The sequence below is a fragment of the Armigeres subalbatus genome, chromosome 2 (assembly GCF_024139115.2).
Source record: "Armigeres subalbatus isolate Guangzhou_Male chromosome 2, GZ_Asu_2, whole genome shotgun sequence".
NCBI classification, from domain to species: Eukaryota; Metazoa; Arthropoda; class Insecta; order Diptera; family Culicidae; genus Armigeres; species Armigeres subalbatus.
Genome location: NC_085140.1, coordinates 430,954,579 through 430,973,253, shown reverse-complemented (window position 1 = coordinate 430,973,253; position 18,675 = coordinate 430,954,579). Strand labels below are relative to the sequence as shown.

General features: G+C 43.3%; 2 protein-coding genes across 2 annotated transcripts; both read right to left on the bottom strand.

The window, feature by feature from the left end:
- Positions 1-78: 78 nt before the first annotated feature.
- Positions 79-14,110, bottom strand: LOC134210360 (uncharacterized protein K02A2.6-like). Its single transcript, XM_062686414.1, has 6 exons — positions 13,459-14,110; positions 12,630-13,374; positions 11,989-12,584; positions 11,763-11,869; positions 453-671; positions 79-231 (listed from the first exon to the last, which is right to left on the bottom strand). Exons 1-6 carry the CDS (start codon positions 14,108-14,110, stop codon positions 79-81), a joined length of 2,472 nt encoding a protein of 823 aa, XP_062542398.1.
- A 97-nt stretch (positions 14,111-14,207) lies between these two features.
- On the bottom strand, positions 14,208-15,762 carry LOC134210359 (uncharacterized). The gene is made up of 3 exons (XM_062686413.1): positions 15,693-15,762; positions 14,755-15,459; positions 14,208-14,344 (listed from the first exon to the last, which is right to left on the bottom strand). Exons 1-3 carry the CDS (start codon positions 15,760-15,762, stop codon positions 14,208-14,210), a joined length of 912 nt encoding a protein of 303 aa, XP_062542397.1.
- Between the last annotated feature and the right edge of the window lie 2,913 nt (positions 15,763-18,675).

The following is an 18,675-nucleotide window of genomic DNA, read 5'->3' as shown; positions in this document are numbered from 1 at the left end:
CTTCCCCATCCACCTTGATACCAGTACCATCTAACCGATCGCCGTAAACGATTTGTTTCGTTCACTTCCTCCGAATATTTACGTCTTTGTCGACGATATAATGCTGGTAATCGTTGGCGACACTCCAGGCTGCACGCGAATACGAACCCAACCTGCCGTCAGGGCTGTCCATCGCTGGGCCAGCTCTGTAGGCTTCACAATGACCGCCAGTAAGTGCGTCAGAGGACACGTCTGCCGTTGGAGGCACCAGTTATCCGGTCCAAGCGTCAAGTTGGGAGAGCATCCCATCACCAACAAGAAAATTGTAAGTTCTTGGAGTGTCCATAGACCGAAGCCTCTTATTCCTACCGCACTTCTACGAAGTCAAAGTTAATTGTAACACAAGAGTTAATCTGGTTCGAATCGGGCAAGCTTATCATTGATAGCCACCTACTCTACGGTTTGGAACTTACCTGTATCACCCACCGTAATTTCAATGAAACTCTGTCGCCGAGCTTTAGCTCATACATTCGAGCCGCTTTAGGGGTGCTTCCCTGTACACCAGCTAAGTCTCCCTGTGCCGAGGCAGGCATCTTGCCATTTAGCCATCGTGTGGCCGCCGTAACTTCCGGAGAATACAGGTGTCCCCCCAGTGGCACGAGTCCATTGGCATGGAGCGAGGAGCTGATACTCTTCAAAAGCCAACATTCACAGCCTTAAAGCACGTCTTACCGCACGGCTAAGGAGGGCCCCTCCCGGACATCTATACCCTTTTTTTTCGGCCGAAGCAACTGCAGGCTGCAGCTCTTAGGGGCCGTCCAGAAACCACGTGGTCATATGGGGGGGGGGGGGGTTGGAAAATGACCACGATCAGCCACATGAGGGGAGGGGGGTGTTGCTCTCCAACCACGTGGTTTTTTTTAACACGAAAAACTTTTGGTGAACAATAATAGCGGTGTAAAAAATACAAATCATTAAAATTTAATGATTTAATCATTAAACGCAAAGCGCATCTTAGGGCCAATGCCCACGTAGCGTCTTTTCAACTCAGCGTTAAAAAGACGCAGGTGTGCATCGAGAAAAACCGGTAACGCAGCGTCGGTCGTAACGCCGATGCATATCTGCGCTATTTGACCATCTTAGCCTTTTAACATAAAAAATAAACGAAAAAACAGGTTGCGATTCAGTCTCAATTTCCACATCAAAAATTTGGAAAGGAAAAATGGGAAAATATAAAAAAAAATCCGCCGCGCCACGCCACAGCCGCAGATGGTTTTTGGCATCACGCCGCCGACACTTTTGCATCAGCGGACTGCAGCTACAAATTTGAAAAATATTCATGTTTTTACAATAATCCAAGAAAAAAACTTCAAAAGAATTTCTCGTGGATATTCATATAATCCTGATGAAGTGCTGGCATTCAGAATGATTTTTGAACAATTCTCTCTGAAAAATTTTGCTACAAATTGTTAATGAAAAAAAACAAAACATCTCAAATTTCCTTAAAACTCCGAAAAAAATTCCATGTGAATTCTGTCTGAAAATTCAAAACAGTCCCGTGGGAAATACATATAATGTTCGGTGGGAAAAAAAAGTTCAAATTTTCATATATTTTTTTTACATTCTAATGAAATTTTCTACGACAAGTTCTTTCGAATCTTCACCAGAAATTCTTCTTTATTTCCAAAAGAAGTTTTTCGAACATTTTAAGGAGTGCACTTCAAAATGTTCAGTCTCCAGTTAGCTTTGCGAGCAAAGCCTCCTGTCTAGGATGTGTTCAGGTGGGAAACATTCTCGACATCCTAGGTATAGTGTATCCATCATACTAGCTACACAAGATATATAATCGTGCAATGGCTGGCATATAAAAGCTTTCAATTTATAACAAAGGAAATGCTAATAAAATATACTAAGTTGAAAAGCAGACCAACTTCCAGTTGGAATATGGAGCCATAGAAGAAGAAGAAGACTTCTAAATTTTTCAATAAAAACTCTTGTGAATTTCCGAAAGATATTAAACAGCCAATGCCACATGAAACACTTTCATATTTCCGTTGATTTTTTGTTCTATCACTTTTTCTATGTTGTGATTCTACCACATTTTTTAAAATTTTCCAAGTATTTTTTTTATTCGAGGAATTATTTAGAATTTCCACGGAAGAGTCTATGGATTATCTTCAAAATATTCTTTGGATTTTCAAAAAATAAATCCTTAGAATTCTCGAGATTTTTTTTTTAATTTGTACCATAAATTCTTCCAAAATTTCATCGGGAATTTATTCTTCTTCGGGAAGTCATTTTGATTTCTTTGTAGGTTCAGCTAAACATTGCTTTAAATCTTCACCATGCAAAGATGCACAGGAAATGATTTAGAAATTTTAAGGAATTTTCACATCAGAAAATCTTTAAAATATTGAATTAATTTTCTAAGGAATTCCTTCAAAAGTACAATTTTTTTCGTTATTTTCACTTGTAAAAACATCGGAATTTCCTCGGGAAATTCATTATTGGTGTTTCAGATGAACTTTTTTCGATTTTCTAGTGGAAAATCTTAGGAACTAACATCGGAAATACTTTGGCATATTCCGAATAACTTGTTTTGGAAATTAAAAAAAACTGCTGAAAATGTCTAAGAATTTCTTTTAGAAAACGAAAAAAATTCCCATTGGAAATTTAGAAGCATTTTCTTTGAAGATTCATTAAAGTTGCTCAGAATTTTGAAAAAAAAAATCTTTAGAGATTCTGTAAAAAAAAGTAAGCTGGATTTTTTTTTCTAATTTATACTGAAACCTGTTAATACCTGTTAATATTGGAATGTAAACTAATTTGATGATTCTGAAAGCAAAACTGGAATTTCTACAGGAATGCTACTCAAAAGAAACAACAGTAGGAGGTTTTATTTGCATCTCTAAGATTACATATTAACTTTGGGATTTTCTGATAAACTTTTTGTTGTAAGAGTTCAGCTTCGCTGATGTTAATATATCTTAAGAATTTCCAATACCTCCAGAGCTACAGAAGGTCCCAAATACTCTTAGGAATCTATAGGGATATTCAGTGATGAAGTTTATAATTATTTAAAAAAAAATAACTGATAAAAAAATTTAAAAAAAAATTAATAATATAGGGATATTTTTGAAAATTTCTAAACCATTACAATTTTTTCTTAAAATTTTTATAACATATTCGCGAGTCCACATTTTTTTTGTATCCTCCTGATGCATCGAAGGTGTACGAGTTCTTTCTAGACATCCTAATACCCGATACACATTACAACATGATAACATCATCAAAATGTTCGAATTCATGAAAATTTATAGTTTCCATGCTGGGTTCTGTTTGATTATGAATCAGTTGAAATTGTCCATCTTCAAAATTGATCGGCTTAACCATATGTTTTAGTTACATAAGGTTTTTTTTTGTACTTGAGAAAAAACCACGTGGTCATGGGGGGGGGAGATGGGGTTTGCCAAATGACCACGATAAGCCACATGGGGGGAAGGGGGGGTTGAAAATCTTCAAAAATATGACCACGTGGTTTCTGGATGGCCCCTTATCGCCGCTACCTACCCGTCCACGAAGCCCATCCTCGCCCTATCCAACTCTGCTAGTGTTGTCTCTATATTCCACAGCGAAACGCCTAAACACCCCTGGATCCAAGGCATCCAAGGTCAGAGAAGCATACCTATTACCGCAGGAGAAACGCAAGGTTCAATACTGGGCCCGGTATTATCCATATATATGTGACGGGGTTGTGAAGCTAAAGTTCCCTTCTGGCGTTAAGATCGTCGGCTTCGCCGATGACGTAACCTTGGAGGTCTACGAGGAGTTAATTCCCGAGGTAGAACTGACCGCAGCACACGCGATCAGCATGGTGGAGGATTGGATGAGCGCTAGAGGCCTGGAGCTCGCTCAACATAAGCCGGAGGTGGTTATCGTCAACAACCGCAAGTCGGTTTAACATGCAGTGATTCACGTGGGTGAAGTCGCGATCGCATCAAAGCGGAGTTTGAAGCTTCTTGGGGTCATAATAGACGACAAGCTGACCTTCGCTAGCCATGTCGACTATGCGTGCTTCGCTTCGACTGCTGTTGCGGCATTATCGAGGATGATGCCCAACAGTTCCAAGGTGTGTGCCAGTAGACGTAGGCTACTGGCAGGCGTTGCCGTATCTATTCTTAGGTACGGCGGCCCGACCTTAGCGATAGCTTTGGGGGTAACCAGTTACCTGCGAAAGCTGGAGGGTACGTACCGCTTGATGTGTCTCAGTGTGATATCTGCCTACCGCACGATATCACACGATGCAGCCTGCGTGATTGCGAGCATGATGCCAGTCGGGCTGGTCATGCGGGAAGACGAGGAGTGTTTCGGGCTACGTGGCACCAGAGGAGCCCGCGAACGGTTGCCAGATGGCAGCGCGAGTGGGATAATTCTTCTAAAGGTAGGTGGACCCACCGGCTGATACCTAACATATCGAGCTGGGTGGGGAGACCCCTGTCAGGCCATTGGCTGCTTCCGACAGTACCTCCACAGGTTTCGGCACGCGGAGAGCTCCGTCTGTCCTGACTGCCCAGGTGTTGATGAAACGGCAGAGCACATACTGTTTGTATGTCCTCGCTTCGACGTCGACAGAAAAGTTATGCTAGACGTTTGCGGTCGGGACACTATCCCGGATACCCTTATCCAGAGGATGTGCCAAGCGGTGGAGAAGTGGAACGCAGTTTCGACTGCAACCACTCAGATTGCCTGCAGCTTGCCGAGAATCTGGCGCGCCGAGGAGCATTCGACAAGCATGGCTAACTTGTGATTGGTTAGTTAGAGCGAAAACAGTCTGAGTGCGGGGAAGTGAATGAGATTTTTGTACATGTCGAGGTAAGAATGGCATCCACTGTCGCCACCACGAGGCATGGCAGAAGAGTGTTAGCATGGACTGCACCTGCCGAGGGAGGAGGGTCGTAGCGTACAACTGTTGATACCTATCGCTATCGACACCTCGAGGCATGGCAGAGGAGAGTAGAGTGAGCATCCAATTCAGCCTCACGTGGCATGTTAAGAACGAGCACCCCAGTCAGTCTCGCATGGCGTCAGAATTGAGAGCCTAAGTAAGTCCCACTTGGTGTGTCAGAGCGTGTGTCAGAAGGAGTGGCAGGTTGTGCTAGAGTAAGCACCCAAATAAGTCTCAGATTGGTGTGCTAGAGCGTGAATCAGGTGATAGGGTGAGCATCCAAGTTAGTCTCACATGGTGCGTAAAGGGTGAGCACCCAAGTAAAACTCATATGGTGCGTCGGAAAGAGGTCAGGGTATGTCGGAGGGTAGGGGAAGGGAGGGCAATATGCCCTAACTAAGCAAGCACTGCTTTATTGTCTTATTTGTAACGCTATTCGTGAGCATTTTCACATTATGCAAAAGTTAAACAAGATAGCTAGTTGATGCCATTCAAAAATTGTCAAAAATCTCAATCATATTGATAATATTCACATTTAAAAAAAGTGGTGATATTCTGTTGCCCGAAAACTCATGAGGCAAAACGCTTTTTAGCTGGGAGCTCCTAGAGAACAAAACACCACGCATCGGCGAATCAGCATTCTGGTATGGACAGTGCGTGGAGACGCAAGTACATTGTAGGTTAGTGCCACTAGGACGTTTTGCCTCACCAAAATGTTAGATGTTTCTTCAAAATGTGGAAACTTTTTTCGCCTAAACCTACATAATTTTAGATCTAGTTTTGTTACGGTCAATGGCGGTAAATATCAGAGAAACCACAAAAGGCGTTTTGCCCTGGGGGAGGGGGGCGTTTTGGGGCCTCTTCCCCTATGTTGAAGAGAGAGCACCCAAGTGAGCCTCATACGGGATGAGTGCCTGTTTGGGCGTGAATGAGCGAGTATATTAAGTACTGCCTATCCCCCAGAAGTAATGCTGGGAGGCAGTTCCTGGGGGAACCAGGGTATTAGTAGAGAGGGTAACTCAAGTAACCTTCCGTTGCTTGGGTGGGTTTAGTGGGTCCGGCGTTCCGTCAACACCACTCTCTGAGTGATAATTTCAGGTGTCTGCAGATTTGCCTTCATCCCTCTATAAAAAACACTTCTCAATTACAACGTCGCCTAACCCGCTGCATAAAACCAACCCCAAAGCATTCAGGCCGATAAGTTTATCCTCTGTAATGCTCAAAATTATGGAAAAGGTACTATGCGAGTACATAAATCACAAATTTATGAAAGCAATGCCTTTGTCAAAAAACCAATTCGCTTATCAAAGTGGAAAATCTACGATCTCGGCACTACATACGGTAGTTCAAAAAATCGAAAAAACACTTGTAGCATTTCTTGATATTGAGGGCGCATTCGATAACGCTTCTTATTCGTCTATAGGGTCAGCAATGTTGAGGAGAAAATTCGACCCATGCATTGTTACCTGGGTACATGCTATGCTAGCTAATCGGAAAATCTCCTCTGAGCTTAGCGGTTCATACATCACTGTTAAAGCAACAAGGGGATGTCCGCAAGGCGGAGTGCTTTCTCCTTTGTTGTGGTCACTGGTGGTGGATGAGCTTCTAGACAGCTTAGAGAGAAGAGGCTTCGAAGTGGTTGGATATGCTGATGACGTTGTCATTATTGTACGAGGCAAATTCGAAAGTGTTATCGTGGAAAGAATGCAATCTGCCCTAAATCACACTTTTCCTGGTGTCAAAAGTATCAACTAGGCATAAATCCTACAAAACTTCCATTATCCCTTTCACCAAACGGAGAAAGGTACAACTGAAACCCTTTTCTTGAATCAAACACAATTAGTTTATTCAAGTGAAGTAAAATATCTAGGTGTCATACTCGACGCAAAGCTTAATTGGAACTCTCATCTCCAATCAGTTGTGCAGAAAGGTCTCAATACACTTTGGGTTTGTTCAAAAACCCTTGGTAAAAGATGGGGCCTAAAACCAAGTATGATCATGTGGATATATAAAACCATTGTCCGTCCCAGGACAACTTACGCTTCCCTTGTCTGGTGGCCTAAAACTAATGAGGCTGCTGCAAGGGCTAAACTCAACAAAATCCAACGCACCGCTTGCATAGCCATCACTGGTGCAGTTCGTAGTACACCCACTTTGGCCCTAGACGCAATGCTTCACCTGCCCCGGTTAGATCAATTCATAAAGCTGGAAGCGGAAAAAAGTGCTCTAAGGTTAAAGAGAACAAAAACACTGCTGTCGGGAGACCTTACGGGTCACCTCAGCATATTAAATGAATTTGCCATAAATCCCGCAATAGGAATTTGTAGTGACTGGATGGAAACGGTAGTCAATTATGACTTACCTTACGATGTGTTCATTCCTTCCCGCCAGGAGTGGGAAGGAGGTGGACCAACGTTCCAACAGGCTCTATACATTTCTTCACAGATGGTTCGAAAATGAATAATCTGACAGGATCCGGAATCTATGGCCCTACAACAAAAATTTCTGTCCACTTAGGACAGTGGCCCTGATATTTCAGGCGGAAATATATGCAATATTAGAATGCGTGTTATTATGCCTGAGGAGAAAGTATAGATTTGCAAAAATATGTATTTTCTCTGACAGCCAAGCGGCACTTAAGTCGCTTAATAACTACACTTGTAACTCAAAGCTAGTGTGGGAATGCATTCTGGCTTTGGAAAACTTATCCATACGCAATCGAGTCTACCTATATTGGATCCCAGGACATACGGGTCTAGAGGGAAACGAGATTGCTGATGAGCTAGCCAGGAATGGATCTAATGAAAGGTTCATTGGCCCTGAGCCCTTCTGCGGGATCTCAGACTGCTCTGTAAAAATGGAACTGAACAAATATATGGTCAGTCAAATCACATCAAACTGGAATGCACTTCCCCATACGAGCCAATCCAAAAGGCTCGTAACGATTAACCCAAAGAAAACCCAACAACTATTAGGTCTCAACAAAAGGGATCTCAACATCTACACCGGTCTAATAACTGGACACTGCCCCTGCAGATACCATCTACAAAAGATCGGAGCAATCCAAACCTCAAATTGCCGCTTCTGTAACGAGGAGAGAGAAACATCAGAACACATCCTCTGCTATTGCAGTGCACTCACCCAACGTAGGTTCAAAGTTCTCAGCAAGCCCTTTTTAGGGCCTGCTGACATATGGATCTTATCCCCCAAGGACGTGGTTGGCTTCATAAAGCTAGTCTCGCCAGAATGGGGGAGTCACATACTGTAACTCAGGATCTCTATTCATCAATAATAGATGTTCTTGAGTTCAGTCGATACCAAGGTATCTCAGTGACAAACATGTTACTGAGATAACTTGCGTATTTCACAGTAAAAGGGTATATCACAATAGTCCTAAAATCTGGACGCAGTGATCTTCACCCGACAAACGAGGAAAAAACCCGCTGCATCTATCTTCTGTCCGCACCGCAAGTTTTGAAATGATGCCTTCGAAAACTTAAATATTACAATAAAATTATTTTACAAACATACAGAAATAAACAGTTAATACAACAATCAACAAATTAAAATAATTGACGATCTCTCTGTGCCCCGACCGAGAGAAACGTCCAATATGTTGCCCATTGCGAGATATGACGAGGTTTCATTAAAGGATTTTATCCATCAGTCAAATCCCGCAAATGTATTTGATTTTTGTCTACAACAATTTGGTTGCTGTATTCATAGCTTGATTTCGTTTAGGAATTCGAACCTTTTTGGGCACCTTCAAGATCTTCAGCTGAATAACAGCGTTCTAGTTTTATATTGTTTTCGTCTGTCACAAGGCGTTCTGTTCAGTCTAGCTAACTGTTGGATAAATCTGCTGTCAATCTAGCACAAATTTTCGGAAATCTCTCCGTACTGAGTTTATCTTTTGACTAGAGGGCAGGGATTGAAGAGTTCAGTGCGAGATTTCTCTTGTTTCGGACAGCAGAACGATGGTGCGATCGGACGAAATATTGTGTTCTGCTTTGCGCGGCCGGTAATAAAAATCAGTTCAGTGCGAGATTTCTCTTGTTTCGGACAGCAGAACGATGGCACGATCGGACGAAATATTGTGTTCTGCTTTGCGCGGCCGGTAATAAAAATCAGTTCAGTGCGAGATTTCTCTTGTTTCGGACAGCAGAACGATGGCACGATCGGAGGAAATATTGTGTTCTGCTTTGCGCGGCCGGTAAAAAAAAATCAGTTCAGTGCGAGATTTCTCTTGTTTCCGGACAGCAGAACGATGGTGCGATCGGACGAAATATTGTGTTCTGCTTTGCGCGGCCGGTAATAAAAATCAGTTCAGTGCGAGATTTCTCTTGTTTCGGACAGCAGAACGATGGCACGATCGGACGAAATATTGTGTTCTGCTTTGCGCGGCCGGTAATAAAAATCAGTTCAGTGCGAGATTTCTCTTGTTTCGGACAGCAGGCACGATCGGACGAAATATTGTGTTCTGCTTTGCGCGGCCGGTAATAAAAATCAGTTCAGTGTGAGATTTCTCTTGTTTCGGACAGCAGAACGATGGCACGATCGGAGGAAATATTGTGTTCTGCTTTGCGCGGCCGGTAATAAAAATCAGTTCAGTGCGAGATTTCTCTTGTTTCGGACAGCAGAACGATGGCGCGATCGGACGAAATATTGTGTTCTGCTTTGCGCGGGCGGTAATAAAAATCAGTTCAGTGCGAGATTTCTCTTGTTTCGGACAGCAGAACGATGGTGCGATCGGACGAAATATTGTGTTCTGCTTTGCGCGGCCGGTAATAAAAATCAGTTCAGTGCGAGATTTCTCTTGTTTCGGACAGCAGAACGATGGTGCGATCGGACGAAATATTGTGTTCTGCTTTGCGCGGCCGGTAATAAAAATCAGTTCAGTGCGAGATTTCTCTTGTTTCGGACAGCAGAACGATGGTGCGATCGGACGAAATATTGTGTTCTGCTTTGCGCGGCCGGTAATAAAAATCAGTTCAGTGCGAGATTTCTCTTGTTTCGGACAGCAGAACGATGGTGCGATCGGACGAAATATTGTGTTCTGCTTTGCGCGGCCGGTAATAAAAATCAGTTCAGTGCGAGATTTCTCTTGTTTCGGACAGCAGAACGATGGTGCGATCGGACGAAATATTGTGTTCTGCTTTGCGCGGCCGGTAATAAAAATCAGTTCAGTGCGAGATTTCTCTTGTTTCGGACAGCAGAACGATGGTGCGATCGGACGAAATATTGTGTTCTGCTTTGCGCGGCCGGTAATAAAAATCAGTTCAGTGCGAGATTTCTCTTGTTTCGGACAGCAGAACGATGGCGCGATCGGACGAAATATTGTGTTCTGCTTTGCGCGGCCGGTGATAAAAATCAGTTCAGTGCATGATTTCTCTTGTTTCGGACAGCAGAACGACGATCGCGCGATCGGACGAAATATTGTACTTCCAGTTGAAAACCGAAGTGAGCTCTCGCGACAATCGAGTTTTCTCCCGTTTCCTTTTGTCGCAACTACGTCGCGACTAGTGCGCATCACGGCGCACGGCGGTGGCATAGATGCGCACTAGTCGCGATGCAGTTGCGACATCAGGAAATAAGGAAAAACTCAATCGTCGCGAGAGCTCACTTCGGTTTTCAACTGGAAGTACAATATTGTGTTCTGCATTGCGCGCCCGGTAGGCCGGTAGTTAGTTTGTACTACTTTTCGCGCCCGATTCATGGCTAGGTAAAATCACTGTGTATAAAGAATGACACGGTCGTATCGCTTATCAGAGTGAATCCAGATCCAACGATGCCTACCAATTAACTGATAATCCTTCCTGTGGTTTTTGTGGAGACGCAGAGGTAAACACGGTCTTCAAATAGCAAAAACCACCTACTAATATTCCTTCCTTCTTCCTAACTGACTACAAGGACGTGGCCGGCGCCGTTATTGATCATTTGAATTTTAGAGTCACTGAAACTTGCACAATGAGAATGCTTGAACAATCCCAGTCAATCATTCAGTTGATTCTTTGTGCAATTTCACTGATTCTGGTCAATCACGGAGTAGCAACCATAGATATGTGTAGTCAGTCAAAGCTAAGCTAAAGCTAAGCTAAAGCTGACTAGAGGGCAGGGATTGAATCTAAAGAGAAAGAACAAGTCTCTCACTTCTCATCTCTGTATACATATACGATATGTAGCATACCGCGAGAGACTTTTTTCGCAAGCTGTCATGATGGAGAACTGATTCGGGAGGCTAAACCTCATGATAAGTTTCTTTTAGGAAACTCCAAATGCGGGGAGCACTGGCTCTGATGATGCATTTCAATTTGTTCTACACAGCTGTGCAGTAACCAACACGAAAGGAGCGAAAACAAAGCGAGAATCACAAGTTTTCTGTGGGGGCTGCCCAATGAGAATAGATTAAATTTAACTTAAATTTTTGCTTGTCATTGTACAATCCCATTGAATTCCACCTCTTAATTGTATCTTAATTGTATCAGATACGTATTTCGACCTCAACAGTCGTCTTCAGTGTCTCGAACTTGACTCGACTAAATTTTTGATTGGGCCGATGATTTACCCAACAAACAGATTAAAATCTAAAAACTAATTCTAATAACAATTTAAAAAGGCGGCGTGGTTACTGTTACAGTGGTGGTGAATGCACTCAATGAATGACTGTTGCTGTCGGCTGACAGATCGCTTCCTCTCGTTCGCTCGCTCGATAGACGTCAGTCGCTCTGACAGATTGTGTCAGACGATGAGCCCACCGTTAAATAGATGGTGCGTTTCAGGGTCGTAGGGTGGTCCTCCCAACACCTCCCCCTCTTAAAAGAGATGATACGGCTCATACCTCACGGGTTGTCTTCTGGTTCTCGAAGACTGGCGAAGCTGGCTCGGTTCCTGCTGAATAGTAGCTCTTAGTGGCTTGACTGGTGCTCGGCGATGAACCTCCCTTGACTGTAGTTCATTGAGGATATTGCTGCTTGCTGAAGCTGACTGCAACGGTTCGGATGGTTCTGGTACTGCTGGTACAGTAGCTGTAGGTTGACTGAGACCGCATGATTCCAAAAGTATACTTAGCGGGATTTGAGTACACTTGTTTTGCGCTGTTGATGATAGTTGTTCTGATTCATACCGTTTCTTCAGTTGATTGCAGTGTGACCTAATAAGGTTCCGCTTTTCCGGTAGCCACACGTTGTAGATGACTCGATCAATCCGTTCTAGTGCTTGACCGGGTTCCCATGACCAGGTATTGTTCCGATGTACTTTCGTCCAAACCAACTCTTCTGCATCGTAGTTTCTTGCTTTCGTGCCATGCTTACGGTTGAACTGACTTTCTTTCTTTGATTCGGCTTGCTTGTAGAACGAAGTTGGTGGTTTCAGTAGATCTAGTGATGTCCTTAGTTTTCTTCCCAGTAACAGTTCTGCTGGCGACTTCCCTTCAGGTGCGCTACGACAAGGAGTTGAGCGGTAGCACACAAGAAAAGTGTTAATAGCATCGCGGAGTGTTTCTCCCCCCGATGTGATTTTACGAAGTCCTCGCTTGAATGTGCTTGAACGGACTCGCCGAGAGACCGTTTGACTGTGGATGATACGGCGGCGTTTTATAATGTAGGATGCCACTGTTACTGCAAAAGGCTTCAAAATCTTCACTGGTGAACTGTGTTGTTGTCTGTAATCAATGTTTCCGGCATTCCATTTCTGGAAAAGATCTCACGGAGCATGGCCACTGTAGCGAACGTTGTAATACGTTTGGTAGAGATGACTTCTGGCCAATGCGTCGACAACAATCAAATAGTAATTACCGTCAACTGGTCCAGCATAGTCTGCATGAATCCGCTGCCAAGGTTTTTCTAGTGTAGGCCAAGATTCCATGTTGATTTTACTGTTGGTCTTGGCTGCTCTCGAACATTCTACGCACGTACGAACACGATGATTGATCTGCTCGTCGATTCCAGGCCAATAGACGTAGTTACGTGCTATGGACCGCATTATTTCTATTCTAGGATGTCCTTTGTGTAGTACTCGTAGAACTCGATCTCGAAATTTTGATGGAATAACCAGTCGTTCCCCATAGGTGGGGCAATCGGAGACAATGGCTAAAATGCCCCGACGCTGGTAAAACTGTTGAAGCTGTGGATCGCTGATTTTGGACTGATTTGACGGCCATTCTGTTTGAACGAACTGCTTAACCTGCTTCAATACTGCATCCGACTGTGTTCCTGCTTGAATCATCTTGAACATGACTGGCAGAGCTTCCACTGATTGCTTGACGATATCTTCCATGGTGTCTTCCAGTTCAATAGATGCGATGACGTATTCTTCATTCGGACGGACGTGAGTGTTGATCAGGCGAGAAAGGATATCAACATAACCAAAACTTTCCGTACTCACGTATTTGATGTTGAAGTCGCACAGTAGCAGCGTTAATGCCCATCGCTGAAGTCTGTTGGCTGTATATACTGGAATTCCTTTCTTGGAACCAAAAATAGCTAGTAAAGGCTTGTGATCCGTTTCCAATATAAACTGTCGTCAAAAAATCATACGGTGAAACCGGGTTACGGCGAAAATCAGTGCGAGTCCCTCCTTCTCGATTTGGCTGTAGTTGGACTCGGCTGGTGTAAGACTTCTCGACGCATAGGATATCGGTTTCACTGATCCATCTGGTAGCTTGTGGGCGATGCGCGCACCGATTCCGTAATTTGACGCATCTGCCGACACTATGATTTCCAAGTTTGGATTGTAGTGCGAAAGTGTTAACGGTGACTGCAGGATTTCTTGGAACTGATTGAATGATCGCTGACATGCTTCTGACCATACCCACTTTGCTCCTGATTTCAACAGCTGATCCATCGGGAACCGTAACTTACGCATTTCCGGAACGTATTTTGCGTAATAGTTTACAGCTCCAAGGTATGAACAGAGTGACGAAACATCTTGAGGCGGTGGCATGGTGGAGATAGCTGCTGTCTTATTCGGATCGAGTCTGATTCCATCACCATCCAGAATTTGCCCCAAGTATTCCACTTGTTCCATATTGAAATGGCACTTCTCGATCCGTACTGTAAATCCGTACTGTTCTAACCGTTGAAGCACTTGTTTCAGATTGTAGTCGTGTTCTTCTTTAGTGCGACCACCCACTAACACGTCATCCAAATAACCAGAGGTCTTTTCGATACCACTCAACACTGCGTCCATGATCTGCTGGAATGCACCCGGAGCTGATTTGATACCAGGTGAGGCGAGTATAGCGGAAAAGTCGCTTGTGGGTGTTGACTGTTAGCAGATGCTGATCTCAGGGATCCACTTCCACTTGTAGATACGCGTCCGATATGTCGATGTGACTGAAACACTTGCATTCGGCCATCTTGGTGAAAATGTCTTCTGGCAAAGGAAGCGGACACTGATTCGACTCCAAAACATCGTTGAGACCTGTCGAAAAATCAGCACAAATGCGAACCTTACCGTTCGGTTTCCGCACAACGACGATCGGTACTGCCCAATATAAATGATTGATTGGTTTGAGGATTCCCAAATTCTGCAATCGATGAAGTTCATCTTCTACCGCACCTTGTACACTGTATGAAACTGGACGTTTGGACGGTAAACTGGGTTTGGTTCTCCTTTCAGCGTCAATCGCACTTTTGTTTTTGTGCAAAGTCCCATTTCGTTTGAAAACACTTTTGGGAACTGAACTTGCAGAGACTTTTCGGTACGCGTTTGTTCACCACTGACCTTGTTACAAAACGAACTGATAGGCACGTCCCATAATCAGAAAAGCTCAATCCAGTCAGAGCCAAGAATGTTTAACTCCAGATTGGGTGAAGCAACACGACACAAACATTTCTTCGTTTTGTCACTGATGTTTACATTGCACAAAAATTCCCGGGCGAGATCAAGTGATTCCCCTGAAGCAGATTTGGCGTTGCATGGCGATGGAATTCCTTGAGGTTGTCCGATTTTTCGCCACAATTTGCCAGAGATGATTGTTATGTCGGACGCTGAATCAAACTGCAACCGAACCGGAACATCGTTGATATAGATTTCCACGTACTTCCACCGCTGACTGATGTTCTTCACTGACACAATATTCACATCCTTGCTGTGTTTAGAACTGTACATTTTCTTCTTGTTTTTATTGCCGCTGGTATTTTCAGATGAAAAACAGGCACAATATCCTCCGGTTGATTGGGTTTTTGGTTGATTGTTGTTCACTTTCCCCCCGGCACCTTGTTTGTGTTTAGGCTTGGAAGGTCGATCCTGATGAACTGCATTAACAGCACTGAATGATTGCTGTTTTTTTACAAGACTGTTGTCTTGTTTCAGGTTCAGTAAACTTTTACAATCTTCCACCACTTTTTCCAGAGAAATGTCTTCTGTCTCATTCAATTTGATAATCAACCTAATACGAATGTCCGAATCTCGCCACGATTTCAGATCACACACAAAAATGAGACATTTAAATTGCTCTTCGGACAGTTCTCGCAACTTGAAGACCACACACGCTTTGTTCACTTTGCACGAATACGACACAAAATCATCCGAATCTTTTTTTGTCGTTTGCAGACACAAATAACGGCGGTGAAACACAGAAACTGGAGATCCAAAAATCGTTTTCAATTTCGCGACTGTTTCACTGAATGTTAACTCTTTTGATAGTCTAGGCAAAATAGAACTTGTGAACCATTCATGTGCTACTGGATTCAATTTCCTCATCAGCAATCGGACTTTCGCAGCATCGTCGAGTTTTTCGGCATCTTTGTCGAATAAATCCGCATACCGTGCGTACCAAGAGTCAGAGTGAGTTGCGCCATCAACTGCTGCTGCTGTTGGAGGATTTGCATCAGCATCTGGTTGGAATTCTGTGATGCGCCTCCTGATGCCTACTGTACAGTTGGATCCGCAATTATGCTGCTAACCTTAACTTTTCACTGCACACACGCGGTATTTTTGTCGACCGAAAAACTGACTTTTCCCGACGGAATTTCGCGAAACCGATACTGAATATACTCGTCGTCACTTTGTTGTGATAAATGGGCCGATGATTTACCCAACAAACAGATTAAAATCTTTATTTAAAACTAATTCTAATAACAATTTAAAAACGCGGCGTGGTTACTGTTGCAGTGGTGGTGAATGAATGACTGTTGCTGTCGGCTGACAGATCGCTTCCTCTCGTTCGCTCGCTCGTTAGACGTCAGTCGATCTGACAGATTGTGTCAGACGATGAGCCCACCATTAAATAGATGGTGCGTTTCAGGGTCGTAGGGTGGTCCTCCCAACACACACCAAGCGTCAACAAAAAATCTCCATTCTTTCTGCCCAAGCTTTCGTTTAGTGGATTGAATTGATCGCAAATCGTATCGAATATCCCCCAACCCCATAACTAAGGATATCATACATTTATTAATTAACAAAAATAGTCAACATGTGATACCACCACGACAGGATATGTCTTTGGTTGCCATATTAGTGCTAATGGCGTAAGCCCACCCACCGCGGCAAGGTAACATATCCAAGGGGAGGGGTGTATCTAAATTAACAAAAATTGCATAAAAGCTAGCTAATATGCGGTATACCACGTAGTACGGTGCTTGCTTACAAATTCTCGACATCTGATATTCTGGGGCCATGTAGACGCATTTAGAGCAATGGACCTCCATTTATTTATCAAGAACGACCTTGAATGAAATATAGTCCATTTCTTCGCACGACTTCCATCTTGATACGAGCTTTGTAACATTATGTGTTTCTCCTAATCCCGTTATTCCGACTGAATGGCATACTAAAGTATCGACACAGAGAAACAGACGTCTCACTTAGAACAAAATGGAATCAAAATCATCGTCACGAAAACATTACCGCTCAATGCTAAAAGCACTGTAGGTGGACAAGCGGCAACCAGGTGACGGTAGTGATCAAACGTCAAACACAAGCAAAACCGATTGAAGCGCCATCGGTGGCCGATCGACCACCTACAAAAAATTGAATCCACCGTTAAAAAGATGAACGATGATACATGTGTAGAGTGAGACGTCTGTTTCTCTGTGGTATCGATTTCTCGTTCTGTTATCCGATTATCGATGTTTGATAGCAACAGTGAAAACGATTGTTTCGCTTTAGCACCAGTGTTGATATTTGAGCCAACACTGCAAGAAGCCTCCAGTCCAACAAATATTTCATCCAGAGCCTGTGATGAGGTGATCGGCGTAGAAGTCTGTCTTGGCGAAGATGTAACGTGCATTTTTTGCGCAAAGTCTTCACAATGTCGGAAACTTGGCATTTCAATATGCTTATTTCGCTCATTATTTGTTCTTCTCCCCTCGCTTCTGGCCCAGTGTGCTTCTTCACATGAACTCCATCGCACGCTTGGAACTCATCGGTTTCAAACAGCAATGTAGATAAAGTACTCAAACACTCGTTGCATCCACATCAACATCAACATCCACAGCTGGGTCTCAGATCCACAGTAGCTTGATTGCGTCCAACGCAGTGTGCGTGGAACCTTTCGCAGCACCTACCTCCGCATACAACAAAAATCTCTGTTTTGATGTTTACTGATTTAGAGCACTTTGGACAATCCATGCTGCGTGTTTGAAGAGGTGTAATGGAGTCCCGGAGAGATGATTTCCACAGCGAATATAATAAATTCGAAGCTTCGGCAGAGACCCGTTCTTGAGCAGTAATTTCTATCCGCCAAACACGAAGGTCATACAGCAGGGATTCTGATCAGCGTTCTTCTTCAATTATAACAAGCGGTAAGACGGTTTTAAATCAGATTTTCTCGGCAATAGAAAAGTGAACCAATGTAATCGTCAGATACACATCCAACATCAAATATACGTATATGAATTGATATGAAATGGTTCCCGTTTTCCTTGTGCGAACAAAATATTACAAGTCAGTCAAAAAGCCGCTTGGTGCGGTTTGGCTGAACCCCGACCAGTTCAAAGTTTTATCAATGTTAGACTTGATATCAAATATTAAATTGTATTCTTTAATTGAACTTTGTCTACTGAGGGCGGAACTGAGGGTGGTCATTTTAAGTCCCCTCCCCGTTCCAAGTGCCCCTGTACATGGTACTTACGACGAGTGAAGAACTGATTCAAATATCAATTCACATAAAGAAAAAAAAAATTAAAAAAATAATTGGAAATTTTGAATGGAACACTGCTGGATAAATCAGGGAATCTGTTCTATTTTGCTCCAGACTCAAACTAGAATAGTGGCCGAAAGTTTGGAATGAAACTACTGATTTCACTCTTAACAGTGATTGTTACTACCGGCGACCATGCGTCTGCGGCATGCACAGGCATGGATGTCCGTGTTCATAAAGTCGTGCTGCTTTAGCAACGCTGAAGAAATTGGACCATAGAAAATAATTGGTTGGTTCAGCGTTTGCAAGATCCATAATGTAGGCAATTATTTATGATGTGTATCATACTAAGGCAAAACCAAGGGATTGAATCGAGAAAGGCATCGTCACCGCTAGGTGAATTAATCTGGGTTTTTCTAACGATTTTTGAACATCATCGATCATATGCCCCAACCAGCTCTTCGCAAAATGCACTTCCGAGGAGTCACTTTCACATGTATTTTCATCACTGCATTCTTTGTCTTATTAGGACATCGTGTAATATTAGGAGGCGAATGTCGCAAATTGGTGCGGCCTTCTCTCGTTCGTCGGCTTCTCCTTTTCAATTGCCTTCGGTATGTTATTTTCTCGGGAATATTCTTTCCTTGACAAAAAACCACAATTTCGA

Excerpts from the sequence above, each read along its gene's own strand:
- LOC134210360 (XM_062686414.1), bottom strand. The coding sequence starts at position 14,110 with ATGGACGCAGTGTTGAGTGGTATCGAAAAGACCTCTGGTTATTTGGAT. Across the intron at positions 672-11,762 it reads ACCAGAAGACAACCCGTGAG|AGTATCAGCTCCTCGCTCCA; the intron begins GTATGAGCCGTA and ends TGGCTTTTGAAG. Across the intron at positions 232-452 it reads AATTACGGTGGGTGATACAG|ACGTGTCCTCTGACGCACTT; the intron begins GTAAGTTCCAAA and ends CTCCAACGGCAG.
- LOC134210359 (XM_062686413.1), bottom strand. The coding sequence starts at position 15,762 with ATGCTGATGCAAATCCTCCAACAGCAGCAGCAGTTGATGGCGCAACTC. Across the intron at positions 15,460-15,692 it reads TCTGACTCTTGGTACGCACG|ATTCGGATGATTTTGTGTCG; the intron begins GTATGCGGATTT and ends CGACAAAAAAAG. Across the intron at positions 14,345-14,754 it reads CAGTGACAAAACGAAGAAAT|GTCTCAACGATGTTTTGGAG; the intron begins GTTTGTGTCGTG and ends ATTTTTCGACAG.